The sequence below is a fragment of the Styela clava genome, chromosome 10 (assembly GCF_964204865.1).
Source record: "Styela clava chromosome 10, kaStyClav1.hap1.2, whole genome shotgun sequence".
In the NCBI taxonomy this organism is placed as follows: domain Eukaryota; kingdom Metazoa; phylum Chordata; class Ascidiacea; order Stolidobranchia; family Styelidae; genus Styela; species Styela clava.
This window is the reverse complement of record NC_135259.1, coordinates 11,636,522-11,654,157: the sequence shown is the minus strand read 5'-3', so window position 1 is coordinate 11,654,157 and position 17,636 is coordinate 11,636,522. Positions and strand designations below refer to the sequence as shown.

The window sequence follows — 17,636 nt, the reverse complement described above, 5'->3', positions numbered from 1 at the left end:
GTTTCATCATTTATTTAAGATTTATTCGAATTATACAAGTAAATCTGTATTATCTAAATGGCAAAAAATAAATATTCTCAAACCATAAATGTTACATGACTGCTCAAATTTCAGTATCTAATATACAATTTCCTCCAAGCCCTAATCATTGCTCTCTTGAAATTAGAAATCGGGCATTCTGATGCTACTGCTACCGTTCCGAATAAAATTGATCACACATCTCTTGGAATAAGACAATAGCTTTCGCATATGAATATGAATTTCGCAAAATGTGATGAATAAATAATATAAAATAGAGCTACTTTTCAGAATCAACTTCCTAAAAATTTTTGCGGAGTTTTCAATCGCCAACAATATGGCAAAGAGAACATGAATATGAGTATACGACTATCTCTACTATTTTGCATATTATTATCATTTTCCTCTCTGTCATATCATTTCATTTTGAAAATGTCTGCCACGTGTTTTCTCTATTTTATTAGGAAAATAGGGTAATAAAAACAACACAGATATGCAGTTAATACATATACAACATCAAAGTTTCAATAATATTCTTTGTTTGATAAATGTGTGTTATTGAAATCTGTCGAAGCAAGTTAGCACGAAAAAAAACGAATATAGCAACTCAACAATCGTCTAGCATTGGTAAGTCGGTAACAATCAACAACAAGCTTCAACATAACGCTTTAAAATGGACGTCATATATATAATTTACTTTCATTCATGACATAGTCGAGACATAAATAGGCACTTTAAGATATAAAAAGAGAATATGTAGAAATAACACGTTTGCCCATGAGTGTCAAGTCTGGATAAATAGCCTCAATAGCTTCCCCTTTTTTCTAAGAGGGGATTTGTCTTCGAATCACGTAATCCTTTGACGATACGGCGGGTATGAATATGTGGGTAATGTCTTCCGATTCTAGGGAAAATAAAAAATCTATATAAACACATGTGACAAATATTTGTGACTGTGGGCCTAGTGTTGGAATCGATTCAGCAAATTTCAACAAATCAAAACATATCTATTTGGAGAATCGATTACGTTCATCAACAATTATTAGAAAAACTATTAGTCAAAGGTACATGTTTATAAAAAAGCCATTGGTTGCAATGAAAATTGATAGAAAATTGCACATATTAATAAGAGATTGTAGCAAATCCGCCCGGGGAATGTGATTGTTCAATATAAAATTTTTTAGAAGCAGAAGCTCGACCATGGTTGTTTGAGTGATATCGAGGGATCGGTGAATTAATAAGTGACGGACAGGCAAATTCGTCATCATTTGTCCTAAATGCTTGTCGCACTGATTTTGCATTGTCAGTGAGAGAGATTTGAGGAAATTGTTTGTTTTCCTTCCGACCTAGGTTCGATAATGTTGGTTGAGATAAAAGTAAATTGCGTTCACCGCGTTTTCGGTCCCACATATCAGCCGATTTCGAGTGGGGCTTTGGACTACTTACATTATGTGGACCACTAATTCCAAAATTCGGATTCCAGTGCGAAAGACGCCCATCTGCGTTAACTTGATGACGCCTTGAGGGATCATAGTTGTGATTTCTTCTGTCTGGATAATTCCCGTGATCGGGACGTCGAGGAATCCTTTCATCGCTTTTGGCATCGTTGAAATTCAGGCCTTGCTGAAAGTTATTGTGCCGTTGATCGTTATATGGATTTATTTGATATTGGTTAGATGGGTTTGAATGAAACATTTCTTTAGGTTGGGGAACTTTAGGAAACGCTGTTGAGTATCGAGACGCGTCATCATTTCGAAAGGCAGGTGGACTGAAGTTGTAATTATTTGCTAATTCGTGTTGAGCAGGCCGCCCTACATCTGGAGCCCCAATGTAGTTATTTTGTGGCAAAAACTGAGGTGGTCTCCGTAGGAATGGCTGGTTTGGATTTTGTCCAGCAATGGGGGATAAATAGTTTGCCATTGGTATCGTGGCATTTTCTGGGACTCTCGACTCAACCGACAACACAGCTGCTGGACTCGAATTCTGCTCTGGGTTATTTTGTATATTTTTTGCCAACGCTTTGATTTGTGTTTCGAGATATCGACAGCATATTGACACAACTCCTTTGACTTGCAAAAACTTTGCTGCCGAGAGTATATCTTGAATTTTTCCAGGTTCTAGTTGAAGTTTAGATGTATACATGAAATCCAGTATTGTTCTGAAACTGTCGACGCTCACTTGCCGCAAATATAACCCGTCATTATCAGAAGAAAGTAGAGAGTCAAAATACGGACTGCTTGCAGCTAAAACACATTTGTGAGCTGTAAATCGTTGATGTTCGACAAGAACTGTAATATCACAATATTCTCCTCTTTCTCGCTGGGAATTCAATACTTCTAAAATACTGTCACTGTGCGACGGTATCCGAAAGGTTCTAGATTTCAGGTTATATGTTTCCGTAGAAGTCTTGCTATCGACACTTTCTTCATCCATTTTGATTTTTGATGCCAGGTTTTATATTTGCGTAATGAAAATGTTCAAATCAAAGGTGTTTGATAATTTCCACACAAATCCTTACACTTTATTTACACAGTGATATTTATCTGAACTGCAGAAAACAATGTGACAAAAAGTTGAATTCTCTACACTTATTCAACAACGACCTTTGCGGTTAAACGATGAATTGTTCACTAATCATATTGTTGAAGTGCCATACTAAAGCAGTATTTATATGATAAATAAATTAAAAACAAAACCGTCATGTCCGGGTTTGAAGTAGCGTAGATTATCGCGCGATGAATATTATGTCAAATTGAATTGAATCATAAGAGGGACATATATTTATACTATTATTAAAACCATTTGGAATCGCTTTTGATAATTTCAACGAGAACCACTGCCCGAAAAGGCATTTCAAAACGACTGCCAATCGTGTATGTGCTGCCAGATGGTGGAACAACTAACTTCCAACGCTTTCTTCAGTTGGTTGCCAGATTGCCGTTTTTGGGAGCGATACATATAGTCGCTCGTTTCGCATTGTTATTCTAGTCTAGGGATTACCAACCTTTGTAGTTTATTATGTGTGTATGAATAAGTATTAAAATTAGAGTAATAATAAAGAACTAAAGAATATTTGTAATACTACAAATACAAAACAAAATTTCTCCCCGGTTGGGAAAACGTGGTTCTGGTGGTTGAATACTCGGAATCTTATTTCAGTGACGTCATACTGTATAATGCCACCAGGCTGAAGTTTCGTCAAAAATGGAATCCTCGATACAGAAATCACCGATCAATATCTGAGAGCACTTGACGCCTCTTGTCCAAAAAGCGATGAAATCTAAAAGTATTTTTCACTGATGCCATAGCTGATTTTTAATACTGTTTCAATATGTAAATATATTTGCTATTCTAAAATGAGGAAAGTATTCGTGCACAATCCCAGACGTTTCGTGTCTCGTAGAAATGTGCAGCATGTTGTAAATATAGCAGCGCCTAGTGAAAAATTGTGGATATTGCGATTTTTTCGACATGCCATTGCATGGATTTCAACCCGCGTTAGAGATACAATTTGTGGGATTTTGGAACCTCATAGAACGTCTATACTGCTTGGAACCCTGTCTGTATGCATATTTTTGATATGCTTAAAATTGATGTTTTGGATCTGGAAGGTACGTCTATTTTTTGCGAGTATATCACTCTAGCCTGACAATGAATGAAAGCTGCCTCACAACATCTTTATACATTACTTATACGAACTGCTTTGAATTTGTGATAAAATAGTTTGAGATTGATAAAAAACGTGCAGCTGTCAAATGTATTTTCACGACGTTTCCACAGAACGATAAACTTTATGGCATATATCAGGATATCCATGGTGTCTATATAGTAATTCACGAAACATGTATGTTGATCATATCGATGGATTCGAGTGTGTTGGTGGCCATAAATATAAGCCAATTACGAGTTAAACCATTGACTTCAAGCAAGTTTTTTAACGTTTTGCATTACTAATGAATTTTAATATTAGGATAGAAATATCCATGAACATCGGGAACCCGATAACGTTACTCAACAACTTGACACTCGTGAAAAAGAAAATAAAGACGACGATTGTTCTTGTGTAGCGTGTTTGAGGAAAAAATACAAACAAATATACGCGGCCGAATACAGTGCAAAGAGCACGGCAAGGTAAGTAATGAATCCATTTGCACAGTTTTTGCAAATTTACCAAGAAATTGTTTATCATTCTTTGATATTCATTGCAACTAAGAAAATTTATTTTATATTTCAGAAAACGATTGAACACGAAGACGCTGTCTGAGTAATAAAGTCGGATTGCGTAACTGAATGTATATTTTTATTCTGTTCGATTTAAATACTTTTCGATTCTAATATAATAAGTATGCTTCTTCTTGAATTCAATCCTTTTATTTAACACGTGCTCGACAATTTGTGACAGGGCACATATGTATAAATGATACCGTATGTCCCGAAAATTTCGAAATTCCGAGTAAATAAATTTTCCACGTGACTACATTTGTCTGGAATGCAGAATCAGTTTTGTAACAAATCATTTCGTCGCAAATTAACGTTTGTTATATATATGAAAAAATTATATAATTTATTGCTCTTCCATAAAAGAATATTTTATTCATCCGGCCGTGGTTTATAAATCCAGGTTTCAAGTATTTCTGTATTCAAATCACGACTCGCAAAGAAGAGGAGCTTGAATCTGTTACACCTTTCACTATAAGGAAATTACACAATGCAAGGGGATATATAATAGAGAGTATGGCTTATTTATCGGGACAGCTGGTATAATCTTTGGTTATATTTGGAAAGTAGTTTTAAAAACTTTAGTCGGCCTGTAATAACTTCCTGTTGCAAGTTGTTAAATACAAAAGATCCATAAATCATACTTTATGATTTGCTCTTATTTCAATTTTGAATATGTCAATAAGACAGAGCATAAACAAAAAAATTAAACAAAATACTGCTTAAGCTGATACATAGGCCGAATTTTCTTACATATGCATACTTTGTTGCACTTCAATTTGAATCCTTTTATTCGACATTCCATGAATTAAAAGTAATGTCTTTGCCAATTTGTCTACCAGCCACTTGGTCCTGCCCCTATATCCCTCAAGTCAGAAAATGCGTATATCGCAGAAGAGTTACATTTGATTGCATTCACTCGACCGGTGTAAGTTGTCTCTCTCTGAATAAGAACAAGTAAGTAACGTTTCTGTAATTGCTAATTCGCAGATCACATATTTCGGGTTCAAATTCCATCCCCACCTCACCCGACATTTAATAAATGCCAAATTGGGAAGATAACGGTCCTTCCAAATAAATAGTAGCTCCTTTCGTGGTATATAAGAAAAGTTGGAGTCAGAAGGTCAAACAAATAAATTGAATACCAAAAGAGAAAAGTAATCTAATTGCTTAAAACAAATGATACGTTCGACATTCAGCTCTAGCTTTTTCAGTTAAATGATATTCGTGAAAATTGAGCTTCTTAATACCTCAGCATCGAACCCCAAGCCCACCACCTCACCAATGGTTGAAGTAAATGAACAACTACAACGTAGAAGCGAAAACCTTGAAAAAGAAACTTGTTGCCCATATGGTGGAGGATTAAAGGCTACAGATCTTTGTTCGGAGTAGAATTGTGAATAAAGCCTAAGAATATATGCCGTAATTTTTCTGATCTCAAATAATTGAGCCAACATTGTAACAAATGTTGTAGTAGTAGTTAAATATTAAGTAAATTGCAAAAACAAAAAACTGCACATGGGTGCCAAAGATAATATTTCACCGACAGTGTTCATATCCGCTACAAGCTTATATTCAGACATATATATGACTCAAAAAAGCGTTTATTTTTTTATTTTTTATATTGATGTATTTTTGCTTGCGTCTACCTTGGATGATTTATGATATCGTGAATTATTTTGTCGTTTGTTAGACAATCATTGATGGGATTTTACAACGAGCCTTAGTGCTCATACATGACTGCGTATGAATGGTTAATCAAAACAACAGCAAATACTCACAACATTGTGACCAATCTTTTTCAAATTTTGTATAATTTCATCATCAAAACCAGCGTCGTAGTAAAGAACGTCCGGTATCAAAGCGTCAAAAAAACGCTTGTCCTTTATTGCACTGCCAATGTCATTTTCACCAAAATAGAGGAACCTAACAAAAAGTGAAAGACAAAACGCTGAACATAGATATACATGAATATGTATATCACAAAGTAAAATTGTTACAGGCTTTAAAGTTTACTTCTAGTACGTGTGCTATGATAGCGAAGTATACCTACTTGAGTATGACAGTCGCAATTGCTGCTGGAATCCGTGTACCCCCCGATGCTCCGATGATAAAAGCAAGATCATCATTATCGTTCAAAAACATAGCAGGTGTCATGGAAGATAAGGGTATTTTACCTCCTTCTATTTGGTTTGTTGCTGACAACTCAGAGTCGTGCTCACTATCGCCATCTGGGAAAATATAATTTTATTAGGATTAAGAAAAATTGCTCCCGAATAAAATTCTATAAATTGTAAACAGTACTAATAATAGTAAGATAACGTAAATAATGTTTGAAAGAGAATGATCTTACTTGGATATGAAAAGTCCGCCATTTCGTTGTTGAAGACGATTCCAGTGGAAGATGACATTATGCGAGATCCCCAGTAATAATCTATTGTTGATGTCAAAGCGACAGCATTGCCTTCCGGATCAAGTACAGATATATGCAATGTGGATGAAATACTGGAGTCCAAAAATTTAGCTCCGTAATAAGCCGGATCGTGGAATGTTTTGTCGTCAAAAATTTTAGTACGGACAGACCTTGCATATTGCCCAGATACTATTTGATTTTGAATATTTAGTGCAATTTGGTCATATGCGGGATCGCCCATACTGTATCTAGCACCGAAAGCGTGTCTGAATGCCTCATCTGTTCGGTGATATTGCAATGTTGGTGTTCTTTTAAATTCTTCCAATGTAATGTCAAAAAGGTCCATAACGGAAAGGATTGCTGCCACTACCGGGCCTCCAGAAGGTAACGGAGGCGCATGCATCGTGTGGTCGCCGTTAGGAAGACGCATCTTGATTGTAGATTTTTCGATTACTGTGTAATCCTGCAATAAATTATAGTTGAAAATAATGTCATTAAAGTATAAAGACTAGAAATTCAGTTAGTAACATGTTTCTGCAACGACGTTAATTCATAATTATTCTTAAATTGCAAACTTCCACGCTATAATTTTATTCTACAGTGTGATAAATGTTTTACTATAGTCATGAGAAATTTAGAAAACATAAAACGTGATTAAAAAAAGTGTTTTGAGAAATTACCAATAAATCTTGCTTCGTCATAATTCCACCTCTACTTTGAATATCATGAATAATACTATCGGCAATTTCACCACTGTAGAAAACATCTACGCCATGTTTTTGAATTTTTTCTAGTGTATCAGCAAGTAGAGGATTCTTCACAATATCTCCTTCTTGTTTAACCTGAACAGAGATTTTTTGTAAACACAAAATATTAACTAAATATACATTGTCTGTGTCGTTATGTATAAAAGTGCAGACTTCTCCTAAATCACTTGGTAACTCACTCTTTTTATGGAAAATAATGATATATTGAACAAAATTACTAAAGCAACTGGTCTTGTAGAACAACAGCGAAAACTAAAAACAAAATAGTCATTATATGGTGTATAATTGCTTACTCCAGATTTATCTTCGTTGCAATAAACATCACAGAATATTGAATCCGGATCTTCAATTATGACTTTGTCGTAAAGATATTTCAACATAATAGCCATTTGTCCGCTAACTTTGAAGCCGTTTCTTGCTTTATCAATGGCGGGTTGAAACAACTTATCCCAACATAAATTGCCTCCATATTTGTTGTAAGCGTATCTGTAGTACGAAATAGATTTTAGCTACCGACACTCAAGTGCAGTGAATCTAATCAGACACTGAGTATATACGAGTATAGGGTGGTCCAAAGTTGTCGGCTCCGGGGGCCACAAAATTATTTTGCATCGTTCGCGGGCCACAATAGTGCCGAGAATAGGTAAACAGTGCAATACAAAACAAACGCTCCTATTGTGAAAACACATTGATCAGTATTTTTCATTTAACAAGCTAAAACATGCAAAAACCTCCAAAAAACTCACTAAAACATGCAAAAGTCTTCATATATCTACATTTAGGGTAAGATTTGAAACTCCCCATAACGGAAAAAGTGTTCCGCAAATGTTATTGCTTCCGAACATTGCTAAGACTTTCAAAGCAAAATCTCAACTTTGGAAAGTGTTTATTGCCCACAAGATTTTAAAATGCCGTTCGGATTTATATTCTTTTGTCACCGACTTGCCGACATATCAAGCACACATTGTGGTACCTAGATTTATTTAAAAATCTGTTTGACTCGCGTGCGACACGCATTGCAACCGCATGCTCCTGTCTCAATCTAATTTTGATTTAAATCATTTCACTATTTGATCAATTTATTATCAATCCTTATATATCAGTTTTACCATTTTCGTTATTAAAGAATATAATACACAACTAAGAATTCTACTCGTTATTATTAGAGACTTGAAAGCGAACCTTTAAAGGAATCCCAGTCTCGGCACTCAAAGAGTTCTAGGGGAGCGACTACGCACCCTACATCAAACAAACGTAAGGAAGCGAATTTAAAAATTAAAATAAAGAAAATATTTTGCAGAGAGGAATTACTCTATCATATGTAGTTCGGAACGCATTTGGACACTTGAAAACTCAGGTTTCGTTTTTTCTTCATGCTCGAATACTTGTGTTACTTTACTTTGCTATTTTATGTATGTAAGTCTGATTAAATAACTTACTCCAAGCCCTTGAGTTCTCCAGGCACCGCAATAAATTTTGCTCCGTGTTTGTTGTTTCCCATGCCCAAAAACATGTCACGAGTTGCAGCTGATGGCGCTCTTTCTCTAGATATTATGGACGTCGTTGATTTTGTTGACGATTTGTAGATGGTCATTATACACCCTCCACCTAAAGTTTTAGCAGAAAATATGTCAAACTATTCCACTATAAGATCTAGGACATGATACGTTTAAGATCATCCGTTTGGGCACTGCCTTATAGACTCCTGCTGATTTTGTCCCAGCTTGTCGACGGCCTTTTGGGCGCCAAATAAAAATGGACTCAATAGACAAAATCAGTTCTCAAAAATATTTTCCAAAATCCCCAAAATAGCTGGATGGGTCTGCAACCCGGCGCCCAAATAGCTATGCTCATGACGCGACGTCAAATCGGGGCGCTCAATTGGTAAATGGGTCTGTTAGCCTACTATATTTGTAACCAAACATGTGGTTACTAGACCATTATTAATTACAATGATCACCCAAAAATATCCCAATAATAATACATACCTATTCCAGAAAAATATGGCTCGACGACACCTTGGCACAAAATAACTGCAATTGCTGCATCTACTGCATTTCCTCCTGCTTTCAAAATATCACGTCCTACTTCAGAGCATTCCAGTTGACCTGATAAATTATGCATATATTATATTTGTGATTAAGTATGTTTAATTCAGAATATAAAAACAGCAATATAAAATTACCAATATTCATTAACAGTTATTAACCTTCCGACCGCTCCAATCCCTGACCATTTTATGGGTATTTTTAAACTTATTTTTTTTGTCAACCATTAAGCCCTTAAGCTTCAATCATGGCTTTTTAAAAGCGTCTGCTAGAGTTCTATTCAGCAATATATCTTTAAAACACACTCCTCGAAAAAAAATTTTGCAAAAAAATTTCAAAAATTTCTAAAAAAAAAATTGGACTTTGAGATATTCTGTGTACAGTAGAGGGTTAATAATTAATTCCTAATTAATTAGTTTTTTTTTCAACGTTTTCGTCAAGTTTTTCCTAACATAACAATACCGAAACGACTATTATAGCATAAATGGTTATTACTCTGAAATTCACAATTGTATTTACAGTATTGTCAAGTTCAAGGTCAAATTACCGATACTGATGACGTCACAGCTCTTATTATTACTGCACAGACCACCCCCAATGCAAAAAAATTAAATTTTTTCGACGGAAATGCGCGTAGAACGACGTAAACAATCTCATACGCGCATTCACGCGTTAAAATTACCATTAATTTTACGTTTTTTTTACATACAAAAAATCTCCATACCTCTGCCAACTATGGAGCAGTCGAAATCATATTTATCAAAACAACACAGCGCCAGGAATGATCAGGGATAGTTAGTATGACTGAAAATACATGCTAAAGCAATAATAAGTCGTTATAAAGGAGTATTTTCTGTCTGAGCTGAGTCGACATTTTCAGACGTCTGACAGGCGATTTTGAAATCCACGCTATTTATACGATTCGCACTTTGCGTCACGGCTGGAAGGTTTTATCGCTTCTCTCATATCAGGGCATTACGTCAATAAACAGCTAAGAGCGATATTAACAGTAGGTTACGATGTGCTAGACTTAATAGCGTTGAGAATCCCATATGGACTAACGAGCGGCGAGAGAGTTAAATGCTAAATATAAATACCAGCGGCTACGGCTGCGTGATGGTATATTTTTGTTTGATCCATCTCCTCTGTCAACGCATGAGAATTTCCGAAATTCTGGCACAAGTCGAACTGAAAATAGTACATTTAAACAAGAGATATTTATTATCGCCCCCCCCCCCCGAAAATGGGGGGAATTGAGTCCGCCTGGCACTTTAATTAAAATAATAACTTTCTAGCGATATCTCAAATCCGTAATACTGAAATAGAGAGAAAAAATGTTTTTCACAACATCAACAACAACCCCATTTAAGATAAACATATTTGAATAAATCTTTTTCCACTCGCAATCAATGCATTTTTCAAACGTCTTTTCTACATTCACAGGGCCAAAATAAAATCTCCATAAGAAACGATTATTCGTTTCAAATCTTTAAAAGATGAAATATTATATCTGCCACTCCTATCTGACCTATTTAGCTCAAATTTTTCCGAATAACGATCATTACCTAGTATCCAAATGTGTTTTGATTTAACGAGGAACTTCCTAAAAACCTAAAGATCACAAATCAATATACAACGTATGTTATGTTAAATAAACCCAGGAAATACTTGTTACCGTAAACCGATGCGAACGTATATGTAATACACATACGTTACGTCTAGCGTGTATGAACAACAACTTAAAAGAAATAATCGATTGATGAATAATCATAGATACAAAGCGTGACAGAACATTTGAGAAAATGTCGGCAAATGTTGATTGATTCCGAAAGTTCAAAAGTTAAATTTTTAACAAGGAGTTGTAATTTTAAAACGTTTGCAAACAATTTATTTTGTGTAGAAAAACGAGACCAGTTTACTGGGGTCCTCTGGGGTTTATTGAACTTATGTTTAATTATGTATGTTTGACCAATAATTTTCTTTGTACATCGATAATATAGTTACCATCTACAAGACACCAAAATTTTGACGGTCTGTGTCATTTCTCCCGTCACTTATAAGGTATTAGCACATAATATTTTGATAAACAAATATAATTACTCACCAGGAGAGGTGCCATGATAGCAACCAATATTGCAGTCGGAACACCACAGTTCTTCTTCATTTTTCTACGATTTGAAGCCTTATATTTATTATTGACTACAAAAAAGTAGAAATTGTCATGATCGTATACCAGCTCCAGTAACCACACTACAACATATAAACATTCATATAAAAAGATATTTAGAATAACAAAGCAAATAAAAACGTAACTGAAGTTGTATGTGAACCATTAAAAATCTCGACAAAAATGTCGGAAAACGAACAATAAAAGATTTGAACACTTTAAGTGCGAATCTCGACGGGAGGGGAAAATCTAGTCAGAAACTTAAAATGATGACATAGTATCATGAACAAATATACAATTTTTATGTCTAATCTACCTCTAATTTGAATTTTTACGATTTTTTGCTGTTGAAATGAATATTAGATAAAGCTAATAGACATATAAAAATTTAAAGTTTATAATAAAACGATCTTATCCAAATACAGTTCCACTTATCGTATATATGTAGAATAATATGGGGCATTAGGCAATATAAGCTATTATCAAAGTTTTTATATCGATAGATTTTCTATCAACTAATGACATATTTTTAAGGTGAACTAAAATAATGTTTTTGAGATTTTTTTAAAATCGACAACGAAACGTCATATATAGCCAGTACAAGCGCAGACGCTATCGCAAATTATTGAAAATACTATACTTATTTGGTATATATTTCGAGTTCATCTGTAGGTTATCCGATAAACATCGAAATATGTCTTTTGACCACAATAAAAAACTCACGCATTTGGACAATTCACTCGGGGTTGATATCAGTGAAATAAACACAACACAATGCCAGCAATGTGTCATTTACACAAAGCAAGCAATAATGGCAGAATTTAACGAACATGGTTATGTTTATTTCTGTTAAGAAAGAAGCTACGAGAGTAATTATATTACAAGCCAGTGTCTCTCGTCCAGTTACAAGTTTATGTTGGATGAAAGAATACCTAAAATGCAAGTACTTAGATGATAGGCCATCCGTTATAGCAGTGATTTTCAACCTTTTTTGCACCGCGGAACACGTTTTATAGTCTAAAATTATGGCGGAACACCAAATGAGATTTTTGTTAATATTAAACTATATTATGCAATTACCTGACATCGATCATTTTGACATGAAAATAAAATAACGAAATTGATAATATAATTTGTCCTCTTTAGCTGGAAAAGACGTGGCACGTTCCGATTCAGAGCTACAAGAGCTAAAGTATGGTATACATGAATATTTTTGCTAGTTTGCTTATGCATGCTATAATAAGCTAGAAATAGGAATGGTATTTTAGTGTGATATTTGGGGCTGTTAGTTACGATGAGTTTTAAATATTTGATTCTGACTGGAATTGAAGTGACACAAACACGCAGCTTTTTTTAAACGACTCTTTATTTCCCACGTTTTTCAACTTTCATAGTGGCAAATAAGGTGGTGGGCAAAATCAAATATTTTTTCGACTCAAATAATTCGAATATTTCTAACGAATACCGAATAGTCCAATAACAACATATATTACACACAACATGATTCCAGAACGTCGGAGGTCGGTTTGGAAATTAATAGAAAAATTGAAAATCGGCAACAAAGCGATTTTTATTGGTTAATTTTGTCATAATCGATCATTTTTTGTCCCCTGTACGTTTTTATATTTCCACTTCTTGTTCCTGTGCGCAATTATTAATTCTTGTGGGTCGGCGGAGATCAAAGTTTCATAATATTGGTATAACCGTAGTAGTATATATTTACGGTATAACTATGCTATTACGTAGGCGACAGATGTTAATGAAATTAAGGAGTGATTTCAAAGCCCAAATTAAATTTATTCATATTTTTTTCAATTGCATCGGCTTTAATCTAACTTATCGTCGTTTGCAAATTAAACGTCCCAGACCCACAGTACAAAGCTGTGATTGCGTGAATCTTAAATGGTGATTTAAAATCTGGAATAAGGGCATTTCTAAGTGACCGTTAGGCAAGCTGACGATAAAGAGCACACCTTGAACGAAAACGTATTGAGAACGTCTTCGTATTTCCGATAATGATTTTTATATCCCGGTCATGCGTGAAATGACTAATAACATCTTAACTCCGGGAACGGTATTCTAAATACCTTATTTGAATTGACGTTTCTACATTTACGAAATGTTGTTGGTGCACTTTTTGCAAAATCTAAGCGATCGATTTACCGGCGCGCGAGTTTCGTGCCAAGCAGAGCGGTACAGGTCGCGTGGTATCGGATATACGAATAGTAAAATGTCATTTGAATATTTTAATTTCATAGGACCCGTGCCGCGTCGGTCTCTATCGCACATGTTCATCTCTTCAGACGATAATGCTCTTTAAATGCTTAGCGCAAAGCTCGAACCGTATAATCAAATTACTACTACTTATACTAAACTAAAAATGAAACTTGCAGCGCTAAATTGTATTAACAATAAATATAAGCATGTGCATGCATATATATATACCTCAAAATGTCCCCACATCTGTATACATTTTAATTACGATCAAGCAATAAAATTATGTGCATTTATAGCTTCTGACTACTTTACACCTCTTAAAGTAGACACATTGCATTCAATCCTGCCTTCTGTAAAACAATCGTTAGAATATGAACGTAGAGTGCAAGTACAAGCGGAAACTATATACACGCAATTGCGGATATTGTTTGAATATGCTGTGCAGACTCAACTTTTTATTATTACCTTCTCTGAACGCGTGATATTTATCCTGCAAACAAGTTTGCTTGTGTTTTTTTTTTTCAAAAAAGAGCGTGTCGAAGCAAGAATGTAAAGTTAAGAATACTATACAATACCTCCACATAGTCAAAGAGGTTATCTACATAACTCTATCCAGTTTTGATAATTGAATGAATATACTTTCACAACAACTATCTGTGGAAATCGAAAATAGCTTTCAGCTTCACTCATGACATTTTTTGCCGTAGACTCTCGTAACAGTAAATTCTCAATTATCAAATTGTTTATACGTGTCATGCGTGACAATAAGTCCGCTTCTCTTTATTATATCTTTCTGAACATAGCTTACAACTGAAAACTGTTATCAATATTTGTGTTTATCCTCCAATCAATTATGCAAAGCATTTCACGTGATTTAAATCATTTCTATAAAACTAATGAAAGAAAATACGGCTGCAAAACTTCAGAACAAGTTTTACCCAGTATGAAAATTTATCCATGCATTTGTAATAAAACAAAATATACACTACCGTTTGTCGGTAAATCGCTGAACGAGAATATATTTTTCCACGAGTAAAATTACATCAGATCTTTAACTAAACTGTCGACGATTTTAGGAAAACAGAAATTAACAGCCGCAATCTAACTATTAACAAATATTTTCAGATCTACGAGCTGTGGTGACGTTCAAATATAAACATCCGGCAAGAGAAACGAATCACCACTAAATTTCTGTAGGTTTTGCGATGAATCAATGTAATCAGCAAGATGACATTGAGCAATCAAGACAAAAACGCATGTGGCAATATCACTAGATTAGCTGGAAGATATTAATTAGTAATACATAAGACAGGATAATGTGATATACAAATTATAATGGATGTAATTATATTGAAACGACAATAAAAATAGGCTCGAAGTCTAAATTGAACATTTTTAATGCAGATGTTTTCTCCCACTTAAAATACATACTCAAAGGACAGTGATAATTGTTGATCATGACCGGCATTACTGTAGTCGTAGTCGTAACTCGTAGAATCCCAAGCCTATCATACAAAACAGATATGATACACTTCCCGGGCGTAACAATGTCCACAATTCTGTCTTCTTGCTTATAAGCCGATAAAGGCTCTTGCAAATGAGCGAAAAATTAAACGCAAAGTGCAAATACAACCGGGACCTGAACACACAATTACAGCAAATATTGTAGGAATCTGATGACTTAACTGTAGTCATATTGTTTCTTCCCTGAACGCGTGATATTTACTGATATATTATAAAAAAATAAATTTGTGTTTTCAAACTGTTCCGCGTATGAATCCTAGTAACAATTGTAATACGAAGCAACAATCTGTGTCATCAATGCTTCAACCGCTTCCGGCCCAGACAGTATGTCTGACATAGTTTCAAAAAACGTTCTCCTGCACTGTCTCCGGTAAACTATTTAACAAATGTCTGCCTGAATCCACTTTTCGAAACTGCTAAATATTTGCTACCATTGTTCCCGCTGTCAAAAACAGCGGCGATCGGACGTATCCCTTGTAAATATCGGCCTACTAGTCTGTTGCGCAGTGGTTCCCAACCTTTTACGACTCGTGTCCCCCTTCCGGTGACTGCTCCCCCCTCTTTTAACATTCAAAAATACGAGCAAAGCAAGTATTGGTCACATGCTGGGCCATCTTGATTTACTTTAGTAAAGCTAAAGGCAACGTAACTGTCGTTATTTTTCCTGGGCAATAAAAATGTAATTTTGAAAATGTGATGTGAAATTTAAGATATGATCTCTCATATACAAAGCCATCGGTCAACCAAATGACTCTATTATATTAACCCTTGATCCATATTTCGAGCTTATGTTTAATCTTATTCAACGGATGATTGCATGACCTGCACAACTGTGTTGTGACAACTTGTGTATGCCAAATTTTGATTTGTTTAAGTATGAATCAGTTTGTTGCAATATTTGCTAGTTTTTTTTATTTTTGTTTTTGTGTGCGTTAATTGCTTTACATTTATTCTTGCACGGTGGAAATAAATATCTGAAACACATAGGTGTTCCTGATGTCTTATCGTTGCCACCCAGTCATATACTGAAAGCATGTGTTTGTTTATTATTTATTTGTATATCTATATCTATATGTGTTTTCTTTGTTTGACAACTTCAATAAAATATCCCTCTCTCTCAATAAAGGTCGCCGAGCACTGGTGCAAACATTGCCATGTTTCCGTGGTTTTGCGTGTTATTAGTCAGTTTTCAGTTTCCAAAGATTAGTTGTGAATCATACAACTAGAAATTCATTTTATTTTTTGAGGAGCTCTAGTATAGTCACAATATTACAAAATTAGTTACTGATAAGCTGCCAGACTAGGCTACAATTTACAAAATTAGCTATCGGTACTTGTAAGCGGTATGTGGTTGAATGTTTATAAAAATATGGTTTTGAACATATAAACTGGTTCAAGCATCGACTACCTTGTTTACTTTGTAACATTGGCCAATCAGTAAGATGCAAAAAGTGACGTAACAATGCTCCCTTTTCGCATCCGCTCAGACACTTTTCTCACTCAGACAGATTTTCAAGCGTGGTCGTAAACATTACCTGGTTTTCGCGTTTTTGAACTCTATTCGTTTTCAGTTATGTTTCAGAAACTTATATATAAATCAGATAATTCAATGATCACTCTATCTTCCTAGGAGTTTTAGTTTAATTGCAGTAATAAAGAAATAGTGTAGAAATAGCTGTGATAGACCAGGCTAAAATTCTTTACCGGTACTTTTAAAAAACAGATTGTTATATGCGATGATTTGTAATGATGGTTTGAAACACATACCCAATTTTACAGGCGCCAACTTGCAAAAGCACTCTTAAAATAGACCCGAAAATTTTGCAATTTTTCAGGGGTCAAAGGTCGGGGAAAGATCTATAGGGAGATTCTCCTGGAGTCAAAGGTCGGAGAAAGATCCATAGTGTGCTGCAGGGTTACCAATGCCAAAGCGTACCGGTATATATAATATGACCAATGCCATATTGGGTTTTTTAACGCCGAATTTGCCATTTTTCCAAACACGTTCGGCGTTAGAATTTTCGCTTGGCTTTTTTGAGTCTCTTCTAGTGTTTATTATGAAAATCATATGAAATACAATATTCATGGTGTGGTTTCTCCAAACATCGATTTCCTTGTTTATTACCTTAAATTAACCACAACCAATCATAAATAATTGCAGCCGCTCAGCTCAGATACGGTAGATGTTCAAGCAGGGTTGTAAACATTGCCTAGTTTTGCCTGTTATTTGTCAGTTTTTGGGTCTGTTTCCGAAAAATAGTTGT

At 34.9% G+C, this 17,636-nt stretch overlaps 3 protein-coding genes across 3 annotated transcripts; 1 reads left to right on the top strand and 2 right to left on the bottom strand.

Annotated features, from left to right (window-relative positions):
* Window positions 1–469: 469 nt before the first annotated feature.
* On the bottom strand, window positions 470–2,905 carry LOC120338165 (uncharacterized). Its single transcript, XM_078117256.1, has 2 exons — window positions 1,465–2,905; window positions 470–922 (listed from the first exon to the last, which is right to left on the bottom strand). The coding sequence occupies exons 1-2, from the start codon at window positions 2,449–2,451 to the stop codon at window positions 866–868; spliced, it is 1,044 nt and encodes a 347-aa protein (XP_077973382.1). The 5' UTR covers window positions 2,452–2,905; the 3' UTR covers window positions 470–865.
* A 316-nt stretch (window positions 2,906–3,221) lies between these two features.
* LOC144428271 (uncharacterized) lies at window positions 3,222–4,489 on the top strand. Its single transcript, XM_078117258.1, has 3 exons — window positions 3,222–3,629; window positions 3,989–4,149; window positions 4,253–4,489. The coding sequence occupies exons 1-3, from the start codon at window positions 3,375–3,377 to the stop codon at window positions 4,284–4,286; spliced, it is 450 nt and encodes a 149-aa protein (XP_077973384.1). The 5' UTR covers window positions 3,222–3,374; the 3' UTR covers window positions 4,287–4,489.
* A 93-nt stretch (window positions 4,490–4,582) lies between these two features.
* Window positions 4,583–11,710, bottom strand: LOC120337651 (glutathione hydrolase 1 proenzyme-like). Its single transcript, XM_039405510.2, has 10 exons — window positions 11,569–11,710; window positions 10,562–10,652; window positions 9,405–9,524; window positions 8,856–9,024; window positions 7,710–7,902; window positions 7,330–7,491; window positions 6,590–7,112; window positions 6,290–6,467; window positions 6,018–6,162; window positions 4,583–5,179 (listed from the first exon to the last, which is right to left on the bottom strand). Exons 1-10 carry the CDS (start codon window positions 11,626–11,628, stop codon window positions 5,072–5,074), a joined length of 1,749 nt encoding a protein of 582 aa, XP_039261444.2. The 5' UTR covers window positions 11,629–11,710; the 3' UTR covers window positions 4,583–5,071.
* Window positions 11,711–17,636: the final 5,926 nt, after the last annotated feature.

What these genes read in the sequence shown, in the direction of transcription:
- LOC120337651 (XM_039405510.2), bottom strand. Translation starts at nt 11,628, where the DNA reads ATGAAGAAGAACTGTGGTGTTCCGACTGCAATATTGGTTGCTATCATG. An exon ending in TCACGCAGCCGTAGCCGCTG is followed by an intron (nt 9,525 to 10,561) that starts GTATTTATATTT and finishes ATAATTTATCAG; the next exon opens with GTCAACTGGAATGCTCTGAA. An exon ending in ATTGCGACTGTCATACTCAA is followed by an intron (nt 6,163 to 6,289) that starts GTAGGTATACTT and finishes ACTTTTTGTTAG; the next exon opens with GTTCCTCTATTTTGGTGAAA.
- LOC120338165 (XM_078117256.1), bottom strand. Translation starts at nt 2,451, where the DNA reads ATGGATGAAGAAAGTGTCGATAGCAAGACTTCTACGGAAACATATAAC. An exon ending in GAATTAGTGGTCCACATAAT is followed by an intron (nt 923 to 1,464) that starts GTAAGTAGTCCA and finishes TATTTTCCCTAG; the next exon opens with AATCGGAAGACATTACCCAC.
- LOC144428271 (XM_078117258.1), top strand. Translation starts at nt 3,375, where the DNA reads ATGAGGAAAGTATTCGTGCACAATCCCAGACGTTTCGTGTCTCGTAGA. An exon ending in TGATGTTTTGGATCTGGAAG is followed by an intron (nt 3,630 to 3,988) that starts GTACGTCTATTT and finishes TTTTAATATTAG; the next exon opens with GATAGAAATATCCATGAACA. An exon ending in AGTGCAAAGAGCACGGCAAG is followed by an intron (nt 4,150 to 4,252) that starts GTAAGTAATGAA and finishes TTTATATTTCAG; the next exon opens with AAAACGATTGAACACGAAGA.